This window comes from Rhinatrema bivittatum, chromosome 6 (assembly GCF_901001135.1).
Source record: "Rhinatrema bivittatum chromosome 6, aRhiBiv1.1, whole genome shotgun sequence".
Lineage (NCBI taxonomy): Eukaryota > Metazoa > Chordata > Amphibia > Gymnophiona > Rhinatrematidae > Rhinatrema > Rhinatrema bivittatum.
In genome coordinates this window covers 181,710,494-181,729,763 of record NC_042620.1, presented here as the reverse complement: position 1 = coordinate 181,729,763, position 19,270 = coordinate 181,710,494, and the positions used below count along the sequence as shown (strand labels likewise).

Sequence of the window (19,270 nt, the reverse complement as noted above, 5' to 3'; positions counted from 1 at the left end):
AAACGCCGGAGCGAGGGTTCATGTGTCTTACCAAGTCGCCATCTTGACTCCACCCCTCCTATTACGTTGATTTTGATGATGCATCCTAAACCCTGACAGGAAAATCTGCCATCTTGTTGCAAATCAATATGGGGCAGGAAAGCCTTGGGGTGCATGCTGAGGCAGTGTCAATAGACCTCTTAGCAGTTTTGTGTCCTGCTCTTCAGGAAAGTTCTGAAGCCCTTCTTGGTAGATTTTGTGTTACCACTGCATAGAGCATATTACTCCATTCTGCAGGCGGCTGGGCCTTCTCCTTCAATTTCAGCAGAAATTGCTTTGGCCAGAGAGGAGAGGCCCTCAGATCAGGAGCTTGCCCTTAAGATGTTAAGGGAAGCCTTATAGATATTTCCCAGGGGCCTGTGTTCTCAGGATAGGATTCACAGGATGAAGGCTTGAGGAAATTAAGTTAGACTGATTCTGGGTATTTGGAGGAAGGTGAAGTCTGTTCCACAAGGAAGAGTTGCAAACCCTCATTGCACAGGTGGTTGCAACACTGGGCATTTCAGATAGGATCCTCCATAGCTTTTACCTCCAGCTGACTATCTTGACAGGGATCAGGAAGCCTTTAAATTTCTTTCCTCTTCCCCAAGCCATTAAAGACATAGTGACAGTGAAGGTTGCACGATCCATGACTAAGATCTATATTCTCCCAAAGAAGTTGTTGAGGAGGACTTTTCATCTCCCTATGGTGGATGCATTGGTTACAGCAGTTCCTGAAATACTATAATTCCTGTGATAGGAGAATACATTTCTAAGGGACCCTCAGGTTTATAAGTTAGAAATTCTGCTGAAATGGTCCTTTGAGATTTTGAGTTCAGTCTTTAAATCCTCGGTCCGTTGTGGACTGGTGGCCAGGGCTATGCTGATTTGGATTCAGCAGGGTTCATGCTATTCCAAAGAGAAGTTCGCACCTGACTCAGGAGTAGCTGGCACTCATGAAGTTCAGGGGTGGACTTCAAGTAGGTCTCTCTATGATTTAATTAGAGCATCAGTTAAGGCCATGCTGAGGGCTGCTTTTAGAGTGCTTTGGCTCCACCACTGGATGGATTCTCAGCTTTGCAAGCTATTCTTTAAGGGATCTTTGTTGTTTGGTGAAGGCTTGGAGAAACTAGTAAAGGATATGGGGAGTCTAAAGCTGTGAGGTTGCCAGAGGACAAAAGTTGAGGGACCTCCAAGACTTTGTCATGGAGAGATGCCAAGCAATACGGACCAGGGAAGCCTTTCCTTGGTTAGAGGTCAAAGTGCTTCAGTAGAGACCACTCTTTTCGAGGGGCCTACAAATTGTTGAGATGGAGGTTCAGCTAACACCACTGGTGCCCTATCTCCACAATAAAGGTCTGGGATCCACTTAGGAATACTCTAATTAGGAGGCCATCTCAGGAGGTGTTTCCAAGAACAGATACACATTACCTCAGATCACTGGGTTCTGGAGGTAATCAAGTGCAGAATTGCTTTGTCCAGTGGTCAAGAAGGAGAGCGGTGCTAGTTATTCTAAACTGCTTAATTTTTAAAGGAAGCCATGGTTTTGTTTCTGGAGGCAGAAAGAGTGCTAGGTGGCATTCAGTCTATTTTGTAGTGCCAAAGAAGGAAGGCGCATTCAGACCAATTCTGGACCTTAAGGGGATCAATAGATTTTTGGTTGTTCTGCATTTTCACATAGGAATGCTTTGGGCAGTTATTGTGGCAGTCAAGCAAAGAGAGTTCTTGACCTTGCTTGATCTCACAGAAGCTTATTTTCACATCCCCTAAGGAAGGCTCATCAGATTTGAAGTGATAGGCAAGCATTTTTGGTTTCACGCACTTCTGTTTGGCCTGGACAAGGCTCTGAGAATGTTCACCAAACTCCTGATTATGTGGCAGCCTTTTTTCACAAAGGGAAGTTGTTTGTGAATCCTTCTTTGGACAACTAGTTGATAAGAGTCAAGTTAGAACAGGAGAGGCTTTCAACATAGTGGTGCAGGTTTTGCAGTTGTTATGGTGGATAGTAAATCTGTCCAAAAGTTCACTGGTTTCCTTCTCAGCCACTCAGATTCAACAGCTTCAGGAAGACATGAGTTCATGAACATGGCCATACCTGCAAGAGTTGGAATCCATAGAAAGTTGCCTTGGGCTCAAACTCACATGTATCCTCTTCAGAAGGCTCTGTTATCACAGGGCTATGATCATTCCTTCTCATCGATCTGAGAAGACAGATAGTTTGGAGTTGTGACTGCCCATGGAGTATGCCCAGAGGGGACTGGATCTACAGTAGATCCTCCCAGTTGGATTCTCATCACCACAAATGCCAGTTTTCAGGACTGGGGGGGGGGGGGGGTGCATTGTCTGGCGCAGGTAGGACAGGGCTGTGGTCCCCTGTAGAAGCAGTCTAGTTGATAAATCTGTTGGAAGCCAGGGTGCTTCAGTGTCACTTCTGGCAGTTGCTGCAATGGAAGGCTGTCAATATAATGCCAGACAATACCATGGAAGTGGCATACATCAACAGACAGGGGGGAAACAAGAAGTTCTCGGGTGGGGCAAGAGGCAATTCTGTTAATGACATGGGCAGAAGGTCATATCTCAGCCATTTTAGCTTCCCACATTGTGGGTTGGGGAACATTCAGGCGGACTATCTAATGGGCCGATACTGTTAACCTGCTATTGGACGCACATTTTCCTTTACCCCTTATTCAGTAAGGGGCGGAAAACGCGCATCCAACCCACCGAACCTAATAGCCCCCTCAACATGCAAATGCATGTTGATGGCCCTATTAGGTATTCCTGCGCGATACAGAAAGTAAAATGTGCAGCCAAGCCGCATATTTTACTTTCAGAAATTAGCGCCTACCCAAAGGTAGGCGCTAATTTCTTCGGGCACCGGGAAAGTGCACAGAAAAGCAGTAAAAACTGCTTTTCTGTGCACCCTCCGACTTAATATCATGGCGATATTAAGTCGGAGGTCCCGAAGGGTAAAAAAAGTAAAAATAAATAAATAAATTTGAATTCGGCTGGCGGCTGTCGGGTCAAAAACCGGACACTCAATTTTGCCGGTGTCCGGTTTCTGAGCCCGAGGCTGTCAGCGGGCTCGAGAACCGACACAGGCAAAATTGAGCGTCTGCTGTCAAACCCGCTGACAGCCAGTGCTCCTTTTGCCCGTTTCTACCGCCGGGCCTAATTTGAATACTGTATCGCACGCACAGGCGAGTGGCCTGTGCGCGCGCCGGGAGAGCGGGCGTTCGCCTGCTCTCCTGTGAACTTTACTGAATCGGCCCGTAAGCAAGTGTAATCTGGACTCAGGAGAGCAAGAACTGGGAGAAGAGGCCTTCAATCTCCTTTCAAAATAATAAGGCCGGCTGCTGATTGATCCGATGGCTACTAGGGAAAATGCCAAGACCTGACCCTCTTCTTCTGGAGAAGAAGGGTTGTGGGCTGCAACGGGATAAATGTCTTAGGTCAGTTGTGGTCATTAGGCAGTCTTACCTACAGTTTTCCTCTGTGGTCTCTAGAGGACAGAATAATTCAGCAGATAATCAGGACTTCAGAACTGTCCTCCAGTCAACACTGTTCTCCAAAACGGACTATTGTAACGCTCTCCTCTTAGGACTCCCGATCTCTGCCACCAAACCTCTACAGATGCTCCAGAACTCAGCAGCCAGGATCTTAACCAACACCAACCGGAGAACTCATATCACTCCTATACTTAGAAACCTACACTAGCTGCCTATTAAATACAGAATCTTGCACAAAGCACTCACCATAATCCACAAATCCATCCACAACCAACTACCTCTAGACTTTCAGTTCCCATTCAAACTATACACATCTGCAAGACCCATCAGAGAGGCACACAAAGGAACCCTTCAAGTCCCCCCAACTAAATCCACTTGTCTAACCTCCACCAAAGAACGAGCATTCTCCTCAGCGGGCCCCACCATCTGGAACAACCTGCCGACTGATCTAAGACTGGAACCCTGCCTGCTAACCTTCCGAAAAAAACTCAAGACTTGGTTTTTCCTCCAAGCCTACCCTTAAGTTCTAATATTTCAACAGTACTCTCGTTCAGTCTCAGCCCAATTGGCTAAATGCCCGGTCCAGCCACAGCATAGACATACATTCTCATCCTCTAGTTTTTTCTGTCCTTTTATTTCCAGGCTACCCTAGCCCCCAAGTTCTTTCTCCCTGTTATTTGTAACTGCGCCTCAGCCTTCCTGTTATATGGTTATGTTTAGTTAATCCCTAAGTTCCATGTAAACCGGTCTGATATGAAGCTTGTCATGAAGTTCGGTATATAAAAATGTTAAATAAATAAATAAATAAATAAATATATAGGCAAGTCATTCTGGTAGTGCTAGACTAGCTGAGGTGTCCATGATATGCTGACCTGATACAAAAAGTAGGTGACTCATTGAGGCTTCTTCAAGGAAGGGGTCTGTTGCAGCAAGGCCTGGTAATTATGGAGCATCCCATTTGGTTCTTGAGTATGGCTTGGCCCTTGAGAGGGCAAATCTGAGGAAGAGAGGTTTTTCTTCCTCTGTGACAGGGACTCTTCTGAATGCCTGAAAGTCTTCTACTTCATTATTCTATTTTAGGATATGGAAGGTTTTTAAGGCATGGTGCCAAGTGGAAGCTGTTTGTCCCAGAAAGGCATCAGTTCCTGAGATCTTTCCACTGCTTCAGAAGAGACTTGAGGTTCAGTTTGAATTTCAGTTCTATAGTGTATTTTCAGGGAAGGATTCAAGGGGTTTCCTCAATTTCTCATGTGGATATATCTTGATTTCTCAGAACATTTAAATACATTAGGCCTCCATTTCATCCAGTGGTGCCTCCTTGGGAGTTTAATTTGGCTCTCAGGGCAATGACAGATCTCTATTGAACCTTTGTGTTCAACTTCTCTCATGGCTTTGACATTAATGGTGGTGTTTCTAGTAGTGATATGTTCAGTGAAATGGGTTTCAGAAATTCATGATCTTTATTGCAGTGATCCTTTTCTGGTCTTCTTTATAAAGAAAGTGACCATCCATCCAGGAACTTTCTTTCTGCTGATGATCTTATCTTGTTCCCAGTGTTTCAGAAGAAGGATTGTTGTGGATAGAATATTCTCTCCATTTTCTCAATTTTTGATGAATGTTGTTGAAATAGTTGAATGTCATTAACTCCTTCTGCAAATTGGATAAGTTATTTGTGTTATTTTATTGGCAAAGAAAAGGTGAAGTAACTTCTAAGACCACTATTTGAAAATTAATCAGAGAGGCTATATCTTCACGTATATCAAATCCAAATACATTGAAATTTGACTTCTTCTAGTCACTCACTCACTTATAGGGTAGTGTAGCTGGGTTTAAAAAAGGATTGGATAAGTTCTTGGAGAAGAAGTCAATTACCTGCTATTAATTACGTTGGCTTAGAAAATAGACACTGCTATTACTAGCAACAGTAACATGGCATAGACTTAGTTTTTGTGTGGATTGGCCACTGTTGAAGTGGCCACTGTTGGAGACAGGATGCTGGGCTTGATGGACCCTTGGTCTGACCCAGTATGGCATGTTCTTATGTTCTTACCCCCAGGGCTCTGCCCTTCCTCCTACTCTTTTCAATTTATTTCTTTCCCCATTTGCTACATTGATACAAAGTATTGGTTTCAGCAGCTATATTTATGCAGATGATGTTCAGGTTCTTGCTGGTATTGATTTAAAAAAGGGGTGGCTCTCTTACTAAATTCAATCATTGCTTCTCTGAGATAGCCACTTGGCTTCAGTCCTCTAAACTTAAAGTTAATCCTGAAAAATCTGAGGCCATTTGATTCATTAGAAATAGCATTTCCTTGGACTTACCTACTCCTATCATGGCTGGAACTCCAATACCTCTGAAGAATATAGTTACTTCTTTAGAGTTTCAACTAGATTCTTCACTCAAATTTTCTTCATATGTTTCTACTATAGTGTTTTTACTTTTTCTTACGATTCTTCAGAAGACTCAGACCATTTTTAGATATTAATGAGTTGAAGGTGCTCACTTATTCTTTTATACTCAACAGGTTAGACTATTGTAATGCCATGCTACATGGCCTTTCTTCCAACCAGGTTCACAGACTTCACACAGTAAGGAACACAGCAACGAAAATAATTTTTGTTAAGAAAAAATGTGATCACATCACACCACTTCTTATTGAACTTCATTGGCTCCCATTTTTTTTGCATGATTGAATTCAAGATTGACTGTTTAACTTTCAAAGCTTTCCGCTGGGGTACTCCATCATATTTATCCAGTCTTCTTATCCCATACCTGCCTATACACATTGGGTTTCTCGCAACAAGAGCTATTAATTCTTTCTTCACCTAAGTTGTTAAAACTGGAACATACTCATAAAATCTGTTTTTCTTATTTGGCTGCCAGTCTTTGGAATACTTTTCCTTTGGCATTACGCCTTGTAAAAAAGCTATGTTAAATTTAGGAAGTCCCTTAAAACCTTCCTTTTCAAAAAGGCCTTCCAGGATTGTTTTCTGATCTTAAGAGTGTTTGTTTTTCTTATTTTTATACGTGTTTTTAAGGTTATTTGCTATAATTACTATTGTTTGTTATCTGTTTTATTTTCATTTTATTTTCTCTTTTTTTTTTTAAGATTCTGAAATTTAATTTTTATTTTAGTTTTAAATCCTAAATTTAAATTGTTTCTCTTTACTATTAGCTTTAATCTATAGTATGACTATTTTTGATTATGTACATCTCATGGATATACTATGTAAGAAATGTGATTCATTAAATTAATAAATAATAATAATCAGTAAGGGATAGTTCTGGTTGCACTTTATGCTTACTTTTTATGCACACAGAATGCATGGTAGTGTCCTCAGAGGAGAGTGGCAGTGTGGTCTTCTTTTCATTCCTTTTCCAAGCATTATATTACAGGCCATGAGGGAGGCCACCTTTGGCACAGGAATTCTGAAAGCTGCATTGGCTTCCTCTTACCTAGTATAAGGGAGGCTGGGTACATCCCACTGATATAGAATGGTTTGGTAGGGAAGCTGAGAAAGGTGAAATGTATACTTACCATTAATGTCTTTTCCTTTACTCCTATTAGACCAATCCAGGTCCTACCCAAGAAGAATGTGGCTCTCAGGTTAGGACAGTGTCCCATGATTGGTGGGGATGACTGCCGTGGTTTTACAACAGGTTTAATTAATTTAAAAAGTGTAGGGAAAAAAAAGAGAAGTGAAAGATGAAAGGAGTTGGTTATAGTCATTTGGAAGCCCCCTTTGTAGTGCTTATTGAAGGCTTGTTCATGAAATACCTACAGCACTTGAATGCAATCTGGTTTGAAGTGCCTGAAAGGTGGAATATAAATTAAATAAATACTGGCTCCGTGTCTTGTTGCTCCGCATTTAATAGAAAGTAGAGGCAACTTAAAGTTTTTCTCCGGCAGTAGGGAAAAACTTCTGGACAGGTCTGGTAGGACTAAAGGAAAAGAAATTAATGGTAAGTATAAATTTCACCATATTACTGTGAAATTCCTTTTCTTTTTCCCTACCAGCTGTAATGAAGTTGTAATGCCCTTTATCTCCAAGCGTTTTCAGCATAGCGTCCCACTGTGCAATATCCAAGGGCCATGTATCAGGAACTCTTCTTATAGACCTTGTAACCAGGACTTCTTGGGGTGCTGGCTTATGATATCACATCCTGTCTTGGTATATAAGGAAGTCCTCTGTAACCAGCCAGCACCACAGCATCAGGACCTCCTGCACTAGATGTTGGTGCTATGTTTTTACTGTTCCTGCTATGTCCAGCCTTGCCATGCCATGTTCCTCTTTTGCCCAGCCTTGCCTTGCTGTGTTCCTGCTTTGTCCAGTTTTGCTTTGCCGTGTTCCTGTTTTGCTTTGTTCCTACCCTGTCTTGCCTCTCCATCCTGCCTTGTTCTCCTGTTCTGCTTCACCTTGCCTTCATGTTAGCCTTTCCTCAGACTGATGTTCTATTGCTGACCCAGAGACTGTCTTCTAACCTTGCTTGTTCTCTGCCTGCCTTGACCCCTGTCTGGACACTGACCTTACATGATGTTTGCCTGCCTTGACCTCTTCCTGGACACAGACTTTGCTTGATCTCTGCCTATCTTGAACCCTGCCTGGACAATGGCCTTGTTTGTTCTCTGCTAGCCATGACCCTTGCCTGTTCTTTGTGCTATCTGAACTCCATTGGCCATGATGCCAGCCCGCCATGGTCCTATCTGACTCCTTGTTCCTTGCACCCTGCCAGAAAAGTTCTGCCTGCCGCCAGAACCAGTCAGCTCAACCCAAGGAGGATCGAGCCAGCCAGATGTTTCAGCTGCCATCTGCTAGGGCCTGGTCAACCTAGCAGCAGCCCAAGGGCTCACATCCCCTGGAGCATGACACAAGTTGTATTTAAAATCTTTTAGTTTCACTGTTCTGCCTGTTTAAAAATAAACTCTTTAATTTTTAAAGGGGTAGATATTGAAAGTTAGACTTATCCAGCTAACTTACATGGGATATTCAGCAGCATGGCTATATTATTATATATCCCCATATTTGCTGTTACTTAGTCAGATAACATAACCAGATAAGTTCAAATATTGCCTACTTATCAGCTAGGTTAGCCAGATAAATAGCATCGCCCTGATCTGCCCATTCCCTGCCCCGAATTATCCAGCTATCTATTTAATCAGATAAGTGACTTATCCAGCTATAGTGGTGACCATCTTTTATAGTTTTTTAATATTAGGTTCAAAGCAAGTTATCCAAGTAAATTGGCTTGTCTGGAAATTGCCCCCTCAGAATGGCTAAAATGGTGCATGCGGGGTTCAGAATACGTGTACTTTTATTGCATTGAAAAGGGACAGTCCTAGGGGGTGTGTCTAAGTCAGGGGAGTAAAGTATTCATCCGGAATGGCATTTTAAAATCTATGCTTGTATTATTCCCATTTTCCTCTGCCTAGAGAAAAAAAAAAGTACAAAGTCTGAGGGGACTTTTATACCCCATGTACCTGCTTAAATGAATTTTCAAAAAGAAAAACCACACACATAGGGGGTAATTTTCAAAAGGAGCTACACGCATAAATGTTACTACTTTTGTAGCAATTTTCAAAAGCCATTTACTCAAGTAAAGTGCACTTACGTGAGTAAATCCTATGGCATATATTGTAGCAATTTCCAAAACCCAACTTACTCAAGTAAAATGCATTTACTAGAGTAAAATCCAATTTTATTAGAGCAAATGTTTTTTAAAATCAGGCCCATAGTTTTGTTTGAAAATTTCCTACTGACTTTGAAAATTGCCTCCAAAGAGGGTTATTTTGAAAGCAATTTCCACCGGTACTAGAGCTTTTCTTGCAGAAATGGGCAGGCAAATGCAAGATGCGTCCAGACACTGTATGCAGCATTGTATCCACAGTGAGAAGAAGCATTTCAGGGAAAGGGGTTTGGGAGGGTTTTGCACTTAATACATACTTTTGAATTTTGAAAAATATGTGTGTATTATTTTGCCAGGAAAAGTACCCACACAAAATAGCAGATTAAAAGGTGTGTGGGTAGTTTTAGGAGATGATTTTCAAAGTGAAATTATGCAGGTACTTTCACTTTGAAAACTGGTGCAAAGCCGATGGGTACAAAATGCTCATGAACTTTTCACCAATGTGGGTAGTTAAACAATTGCCACCTAAATTTACAAATATTCTAGTAATTGGCAATAAAAAAATAAAGGCCTAGATTTACTAAGATGTGATCCTTAATCGCAGGAGGTGCCAATTATCATGGGGGGGATGGTCCCTCCCCAACAAGATATCTTGGCAGTAACGCCACGTTCTATTGTCTTGCATAATGCATAATGGTGGCTCCCAATGCACGGGGCCATTATAGTTTTAAAGAGGCATGCGGCCCGACATGAACCGCCCCCAAAAGAGTTTTTAAAAAAAACCCATCAGGGTTCTTACCCACCCTGGGGCCACCATTTGAGTTGGCCCCGCAAAAAAGTTTTAAAATAAAGTCAACCATGTGGTGATGCCCCATCCCTTCCCAAACCCCTCCCCATTAAATTAAATAAAATATCCCCCAATCCTATACAGCACTCTCTCCCTTAATAAACCCCCCCAACCCCAAGATCTCCTCCCGCCCCCCAAGACACCCCCTTTCCATTAAATGGTAACCCTGGTAGGGTCTAACCCCCCCCCCCCCCAAATTTCCCTGATCTAGTGCCACCAACCCAGAGCCCCCCTAACCCTGGACCCTGTTGGCATCATATTCCAAAATGGTGCCAACAGGCCTTTGCCCCACTGCATGATAGGGGCAAAAGCTGGTCAGCACCATTTTGAAAAATGATGCCAACTGGGCCTGGGACTAGGGGGCACCCTGTGCCCTCCTCTGATCACCAGTAAGCTTTTTAAAGGTGGTGGTGGGATTTTGGGAGGTCTGTGGTGGGGATACTGGACCACCAGAGAAATGTTTAGGGGAGACTCTACCAGAGTTACCAGTTAGTGGAAAGAGAGGGGCTGGGAGGCAGATCTTGGGGTTGGTGCAGTTTATTAAAAGGGGGTTGTTTACAGGACCGTGCAGTATTTGATTTAATAGGGAGGGGGATGGAGCATCGTCCCTTTATTTTTAAACATTTTTTTTTTCAAGGCTGCTTCAAATGGCAGCCCCACAATGGGTAGGGAGTCTAGTAAGATCCCTTAATTCAAGCACTGGAGCATCAGGACCCGCATTATGTCCAAGTACACCTGTGCCAAAATAACATTTTCTGAAAAGGCGTAGCTAAAATAATGTGACTGAAAGATTTCTAAGTCAGCTGCATTATTTTATTTACATAAAATTTAGCATGTATTATCTGCTTTGCATTTTATATAGATCTAGTACGAAGTGCCACAGGAGTACTAAGATACTCTGCCATTGTCTCATAATATTCTTCAATCCTTTTATTTAGTTTCTTTAAACACCTGTCCTGAGATTTCTGTCTTTTCTCTATATCCTGTTCATGATACTCCTCTTTCTCAGCCCTGGTGTTCCCTGCAGTTCAGGAGGACTCATCAGTCTTAACTTCCAGTTCTAATTTAGGATCAGACTGCTTTGGAGCTGTTAAAGCAGGCTCATAAGATTTTGCCTGGGTCTGAACAGCGGGGTAGGCTGCAGCATGGGAAGGAGGGGAAACAGCAGGAATCTCCTTATTAGAGTGAGTATCTCGGGGCTGGCATGCATTGTTAGAATTCTTAGTCACAATAAACCAACTATATACTTGCCTATGATAATTCAATTTTAAATAATTATCTGAATATTTATGCTGAATAAATGTCATAATCTGGGAGAGATGACTATCTTCAAATGAGCTCTCTACTGGCCAAATAAGAGAAGCGTCATTTGTAGCCCATGCAGGCCACCTGTTATGACACACATAAATTTGCTTCTCACTAGGACGATGATGGCTTGTCATCTGCGCTATGGGCTTAGACTGATGAGCCTCGGGGGTGGAGGTGAAAGTTTTCTTACAAAACTGTCGCATCCTTATCAGCAGAAAAAATTATGAATCTTTAAAATAATAAAAAGAACAACAAAACTTATGATAAACACACCTAAAGTTAACACAAAAATATAAAAGGTTAAAACAAGTCTGTAATGGCAGGTACAAGTTCAGTCTCTTGCCTGTATTCACATCAGTGGTGTTTATCAGGGTCCAAGTTAAGTTGCCTGAGTTATCCTGGGGATATCCATACAGTGCTCCTGGCTTACAGCTCTCCTGGCTGGCTCGCCAGAATGTTCAGCTGGTATCCCCAGGTAGACTTTCCTCTCGGGTTGTATGACTGGTAAAGAAATTTCTCAGTCTTGTAACTAAGCAATTATCTTTATTAAGTAAAAGTAGGAAATAAGAGGCAGTTAAGAATGCGAGAAATAGTCAGTTCTTGGGAGTAGATTGAGACAGTTCCAATAATGACTTGCCCCAGACTCTACTCAAATGTTACATGGCATACAGCTTTGTTATATACAGTCACTGATAGCAAAGTGCTTTCCTATTGTTTTCTTTTTCGGGACTTCCCATATTAAGGATGGAAAAGTACTGACTCTTCTCTAAAACTATGGCTAATGTTAAAGGTTGCCAAGTGTCTTATCTGAGATATACTTTTCTCTACACTGGCTTCTGGCCTTGGGCTGAAGGGGTAAATTTGTAAAGCCACTGTTTCAGTTTCTTCAGGGTTATTGCTCATGTTTCTCACAGAAATGCCTGTTTTTCACTTGTGCTCCATTTTTGCTGAGTTAGTCTCTTTATTATTTACTAGCTGTACCCAGCCATGCGTTGCTGTGGCTCAGTCTGGTTAAATGGAAAAGAAAGAAAAGAGAAAGCGCACATTTGTAATATGTTTAATTTCACAATGCTTGTGGATATACAATATTTTTTGTTGTTCCATTGTCTGTGCAGATATAGAGATTGTCTGGTTTGACGACTCTAGCTTTGCTGGGAGTGGGGGTGGAGCGATGCCCATGTAAACTCTTCCCATGGTGGCTGAGACCCACGGGCGGCTTGACAGCACTGCCTGCCCCCTCCCCCCCTGCAGTTGCGGGATATTTATTTGGCTTCTCCTTATCTGCGGGACTCAGGAGGCGGGGGAGGAGAGCGAGCTGTTCTCTGTTCAGCTCTTTGCGCTTTGGCTGCTGCAGGCTGCAGCTGCTTGTGATCTCTTCACAGCCGCTTTCTACTGCATTTCCTCTGCTCTGGCCATCCCAACTCCCTCCCCCCCCCCCCCCCCTTCCCCGGTGGTGGACGGACTGGCTCGGTGACTCTTCTACCCTTTCCTCCTCCTGTGTGTAACTGTCCGGCAATCCCTACTCCCCCCCTTCCCCAGTGGCAGAGGAACGGACTAAGCCATTTCTTAGAGCGGCGACTCGTCTGCCCTTTCCTCCTCCCCTGTGTGACATCCAGCACGTAGCGAGAGCTCTATGGTCCGCACATGCGCGGTAGAGCTGCTCTCTACTGCACATTTGCAGTCCGTCGGTCAGAGCTCATTTGTTGCTTTTACATCCAACAGATGGAGCTGTTTTTCCAAAAAAGCATGTTTTTACCTCTCACAGGTGTGACATCTATATAATATAGGTATATAAAAACACGCGCGTATTCAAGTGCAACGTTGTGTCAAAATTTCAAAACAATCGGTGAAGACCTTTTGGAGATTTAAGATTTTGAACAAACGAACATTTACATTTTTATTTATATAGATTATTTAATCCAGTCTATCTTCAGTTATAGCCCTATCACAACTTAATAAATCACTCCCAAAGAAATATTTAAAAAATACAGTTTGATGACATTGAGGCTTTAGAATTTGTTTGCCCATTTCATTGAATCTTTGATTTGATAAAGTCTGATGTCACCAGCATTGCTGCTACAAATTTTAAATTTCTTTGTCATATGCAGGAGCTTTGGAATGAATATATGAATACACTTGATGAAACAAAGCGGAAAGCAAAGTTAATGAAGGTAATTGTAAGCATTAGACTACCAAGTATCTCAGATTTGTCTCCAATTTTGGAGCAGTCTCTCTTCCTGTTCCTTAAGGTGTCCCTGGATTTCTCCTCGCAATTGAATGTCCTATTTTCCCTGATCTGGGAAGGATTGTGGCCAGTTAGTGCTGCAAGGTGCACAGACTAATCCTTCCCCCTCCAACCCAAGAAGAACTGGTCAGTGAATGCACTGGTGCATGAATCTTCCACATCCCTGAGCCACTGGCACTGCATGGGGGGAGAGGCAGGATAAGAGGAGAAAGAGTAAAAGAAGAAGATGGAAAGGGGAAGAGAGGAGAGTGGTCGAGAAGAGAAATGGAAGAAAAATGTGCAATAGGAAGAAAGGAGAGAAAAGAAGTGAAGGGAGCAAGAGGAAAGAAGGGAATGACAGAGTAAAAAAAGGAGAGAGAAAAAGGAAATGGGAGAGAGCAGGAGGTAAGGGGAAAAAGAAGGAAGCAGAAGGGGAGGAAAGGAGGGGAGAAACAGTAGACAGAGAAGTAGTACAAACAGGAAATAGGAGAAGATCAGAGTAGGAAGAGAGGTTGGAAAATAGGAGAAAGAGAGAGGGAAGGATAGAAAAAGGGAGAGAGAACAGGAGTAAATGGGAAGGATGAGGAGGATGGAGTGTCAAGCAGAAGAAAGCAAGAGGAGAAATGGAGCAAAAAAAAAAAAAGGACTCTGTTGGGCATAGATTAAAATGTTGCTGGCTATCTGATTTTGCTGAAGATACAGTATATATTAAGTGGAGTCTTGTGTGCTGAACATGTCAGAGGCTCTAGAAAAATACAGGATACTTGAAGCCATATGAGAGAGAGAGAGAGAGACAAAGGTGAGGGAGAAATAAATATAACTACAGTACACTTCTGTAGGAGATCGAGGAACAAGAGGAAGAAATGAAATTGAGAAGAAAAAGAAAGAAGCAACAGAAAAAGATAGATGACACAGCAGGGACAAAGTCAGAAAAGGACCTGATACTGAGTAAAATGAGAGAGAAAAAGTGTCTGAGAGAAAAGTCCGAGCCATTAAAGGTTAGAAATATGTTTACGTTTTCTGAAATAATAAAATAAGAACTTACTAATTAATTTAAAATGACCTGGGACCTAATTCAATATGTTGCCCTCCTGTGTAGAGAGCATTTTTGGGCAAGAAACATCTGGAATTAGGTTGCTTTATTGATTTGATGCTTTGTGCTGCCAATTCTGTCCATAGCAAGGACTACCCAGCAGTCCCAGTAGTGTCAGTCGGGACCCTAATATTTTAGGGTGTACTTAGTTACCAGGGCATTGCGTATTTGTAGAAGGTCCAAATTGAGTAAGCCAGTGAGCGGGAAAGTTATCCGGATAAAGTTACGTGGATAACTTTAACTGGATATTCAATGAGTCTTACCAGGGTAAGAGTTCTGCTGAATATACCCAGAGAAAATTATCCGGATAATTTTAGGATAGGTATTATCCGACTAACTTTGCGGGTATCGATGCTGCCAGACAAAGTGAAAGTGCACCCTAGGGACACTCCCAGCACCGTCTCTTTTTACCTGGTTACATTTTGTCTGCCCAGACAAAACTGAGTCAGAAAGCAGGGAGAAATATTTAAATCTTGGGTATTGTCCAGCTAACAGTAATACTAATATAGTATAAAAGTGCGATTTTTTTTTCACATACAGTATTGTGTTCACTCGTCTACTTCAGTCTTTGCAGACTCAGCTGGATGAGAAAAATGAAACATTGATAAGCATGAATAAAGCCTTGCGGCAGTCACAGCAAGAACTTGAGAGAATGGTGAGTATGGGCGGGAAATACCCTGGCCTACCATATAATAAAGGATTCCACTTTAGTATGCCAGACAGCTATGGTATCCATGACTTTCAAAGGTCTGTGGCATTTAGAAAAATCTTCGACTCATAGAGAAGGTTAAGTTACCTGTGTAAATTCATAAATTGTGTTGTGGTTGGGTTTAAATGGGAACTCTTATGTTCAAAATTCAAGGCAGTTTATTCTCCAGCCAGGTGAAAGTACTTGTATGGCAAAACAATGTGTCAGAGCCAATTAAAAGGGCTTGGTACCACCATTGGGTGTTTCCATTGTATTCCAACAGCAGAATTCCCAGGGGCACTGAATTCTGCAGCGGTCAGCTATGTCAATAAGTCTCCCATTTCCCACGATGGGGGGAGGACATGCACATCACTAATGTGGATGGAGTCCTAGCCAAGGTAAACTAGCTCATAACCCTTTTGGTTTAAATGTCCTTGTCCAGCCAGAAGAACATTTTCAGCTTGTTTTCAAAACAGTTCTGAGCTTGGGCTTTAAAATAAGAAGTGAGAGTGTCAGCCAATCATCTACAAGTTCCAGAAGATAATATATAATGTATTCTTTCTTGGTGTACAGACAAGTGAATCCAAAACCAGTGGGTTATACACCTCTACCAGCAGATGGAGATGGAGCAAAGCTGACATCACAGCATATATACTCCTGCAGTGACATCAGCCTGCCAGTATTCTCCATCTCCAGCAGATGGTGGATGTGCAATTACCTCATGGGGATCACTTTAAAGTTTAGAAGGAGAAAAGAAGAAGGAAATTTAATTTGTCCTGCTCTCCTGTGGTGATTCCGTATAGTCCTTATAGTCCTCAGCTGAGAATTCCTGAAAACATTAACAACTGAAAGGCAAGTGGGTGCAGGAAGCCGAGTGCGGCGAAGAAGGTACATACCCTCTCCCCCTGTAGCCGGAGACCGTCCTTGTACTCAGCCAGGATGGGCTGAGCTCAGTTAAAGGTTAAAAAAAATTCTTTGAAGAGAAGGGGAGTTGAGTAGGGATTTCTTCCACCCTCCCGGTCTCTGTGCTCAGCAAGCGATCCAAGAGCCATTCTACCTCCGGTGCTGTTCAGGGGATGGGTCAGCCTGGAGAGTTGAGCAGCCCTTGCGGCTAGGCCCCACTCTGAGGCTTGGCTGGTTCACTGCATGGTAGGCCGCAATGGCACCTTCATGCGCTTTTTGTATGACTACCCTCTTCAGCTCCATCAGATCGTGCTTGGGCACCCAACTCTGCGGCCTGTTGTGCGTTTGGTTGTGCATCTAGCAGGGCATCTAGTTAAGCGCCTAGCTAGCACCTAATTGGGTACCTAGATAGGTGCAAAGGAGCCCCTACCAGGGCGTCCATCTGTGCGTGAACACACGCGCCTTTTTTTACGTGCATGCATACGCACACGCTTGTTTTGCTTGCATTTTCTGAGTGTCCTGAGAGAGCTTAAGTTGAGCACTAACGTTATCAGCCACCACTTACTCTCCGTGCGTCGTCGTCCTCCTTCTTGTCCCTCCTCTCACCCCCCGCTTGCTTACCCTTGTTATAGTAATTCGTAACAGAAAACACACTACAACTGTTCTTTGGCGTAAAAAAGGCCGCAGCTTTTATTTGCTTAACATATGCAATAATATTCCTGGTGTACCCGAGACGATAAGCTGACTCTGACCGCCCGCCGTAAACCGAGCCAGGCGTCCATTAGCCGGGATCCCCCACCGCGTAACCTCACGCCGGCGGGGGCCCCGCCCTTGGCGCTTTTCAACGCGCCCTGCCTTTACGGCGCCTCCCCTGGCGCTGACGGCTCCCACTCCGTCTGGTGATGCCGCCGGCACCCCTTACTCAATATTCCACCGGCCCGGGTAACCGCCAAGACACGAGGTAGGTGGCTCCTTGCCTCGCGTCCCCCCACTGACCTAACTAGCTGCGGCCTTTTGCTTCCTTATGTATCCTGCCTCTGTTGCGTCCTGTAACATATTGTTAAATATGTCATAACCTATGTCAGACAAGTGTATCCCGTCCTCTCTGAACAAACCCGGGCACTTGTCTTCCACCCACTTGTGTCTGATCTGATACGACCCTCTTTTACTTGCCCACCTCTCCAGCTGTCTATTCACTTTCTTTCGACCTCTATTCCATAACTTCGAGTTTGTCCACTTGGGCCTTTGGATAATTTCTGACCACACCACCGCTGCCTTTGGGTATAATCCTGATATTAGTTTCAAATCGTCCTTCACTGATTGGATTAGGTTTTTGCATGTCGATGAGTTCAAATCATTGCCCCCCAGATGTATTATTATTACGTCTGGAGCCGCCTTCGCCTCCCTCAGGCGCCGTAATAAGGGCAATAATTGTTTCCATCGCATGCCGGGTTTTCCTATCCATGTAACCATCCACCCTTGTGGTGCCAGGCCCAGGTGCTGTACGTATGGTCGTTCGCTCGCTCTCTTGGCCGCCCATCTTACATACGAGTGGCCAATAATCCATGCTGTCTGCCGCACCCTCTGTTGCTCTGTAAAATAGAATTAATAATTTTGGTTAATTCGATTATAAGCCTCCTTGTCCAGCTGCCACCTTGTCCAGCCGTACGTAGGTGTCTACGGCATTAGATCTCCATCTTCCTATCCTCTTTATTGTGTCTTTGTCTAGTCCAGCCTGCGCTGCACTTGTAGCCGCCCCTATTCGGAACGAGTGCGAGCTGAACTTCCCTGTGTTCCATCTTAATTTGTTTGCTGCTGCTTTTAGCACCACTATCAGCTGGAATTTTGTCAGCGGTAAGCCGTCTTGATGTATGAGCAGGTGTTTTCGGCCCGCTGGTCGAATAGCTAGGTATTCTCTGGCATTAAATATTGGGCAGGTGTTGCAACCCGTAACTCGATTGAGCCTTAGCGTGGAGCCCCTTCCTTGCTGATCAGTCTTTGATCTGGTTATTGTTATGCGGAGGATCTCTGTGGTGCACAAGACGTTCTTTAGCAACAGTCCACTCGCTCCTTCGTCTCTTTTGTTGCGGGCCACCAATTTGCTGACTCTAAAGGCTCCATAAAATGCCAGGGAAAAGGCGAACCTGAATAACTTGGTCTCAAATTCTGATGTGCACATTTTTGCTAAGGATACCCACAGCTTGTTCAGCCTGTGGTGTGTAATGGGATGCCTGTCATCAGTTTTTGGTCCTATCTTTCTTGCCCAACCTGTCAACATCTTCTTCGCTAGGAATGATTTTGTGGGGTCGCCCCAACCCAAAGCTTTGAAGAAGAATGCTGCTCCCGCCAGGCGCTTGATGACAGCGTTCCGGGATCTTCCGCTTTCTTTCTCTTGTACGATGAACTTGTTTAATAGCTCTTCGTTAGCGGGTCCCTGTGTCCATCCGTTCTTTCTGAGGAAACTGGAAACCGCGTCAAAACTTCGGCAGTACGAGGTCCATGTTGACGGTGCGACCGACCTCTGTAGCAGGTCCCTTGCTATTGCAGACCAATTCGCCATAATCGATCCGGCATAATTGTTGCTGTCTCGTCTGCCATCAGTACCTGCTTGTGAAATAAATGCCATTTAGCGCGGGATAGCGTGTCTGCCGCACCGTTTAAAGCCCCCGGGACGTGTCTAGCTCTTAAGGTTACGTTGTTGCGCAGCGCCTCTAACACTATCTCTCTCAATAGGTTGACCACTATCTCGCATTTTGCTGATTGGGCATTCAATACGTGAACGACTGCCTGGTTGTCGCACCAGAATATTATGTGTCTGTTCTGAAGTTTGTCACTCCACAGTACCAGCGTGACCCATATAGGGAAGAGCTCTAGGAAGGTGATATTCTTTGTTAATCCCCTCTCTTTCCATTCTTCCGGCCAAGGTTCCGCACACCATGCCCCTTGACATAACGCGCCAAAACCCCATCCGCCTGATGCGTCGGTTTGTATGCTCAGATCCTGGTTAGACAGAGGGGGGTCCTGAATGACTGAAATGCCGTTGTAATTGTCTAGGAA

At 43.7% G+C, this 19,270-nt stretch overlaps 1 protein-coding gene across 10 annotated transcripts in view; it reads left to right on the top strand.

The window, feature by feature from the left end:
• The window catches only part of FLACC1 (flagellum associated containing coiled-coil domains 1), a 238,547-nt gene that overhangs the window by 174,415 nt on the left and 44,862 nt on the right, over positions 1–19,270 (top strand). For 9 of the 10 annotated variants that reach the window (XM_029606249.1, XM_029606250.1, XM_029606255.1 and 6 more), the window contains 3 exons: positions 13,414–13,476; positions 14,369–14,527; positions 15,188–15,277. In XM_029606249.1, coding sequence (XP_029462109.1) covers positions 13,414–13,476; positions 14,369–14,527; positions 15,188–15,277 — 312 coding nt within the window. The remainder of the gene's footprint in view (positions 1–13,413; positions 13,477–14,368; positions 14,528–15,187; positions 15,278–19,270) is intronic. The other variant, XM_029606257.1, reaches the window with a different exon arrangement.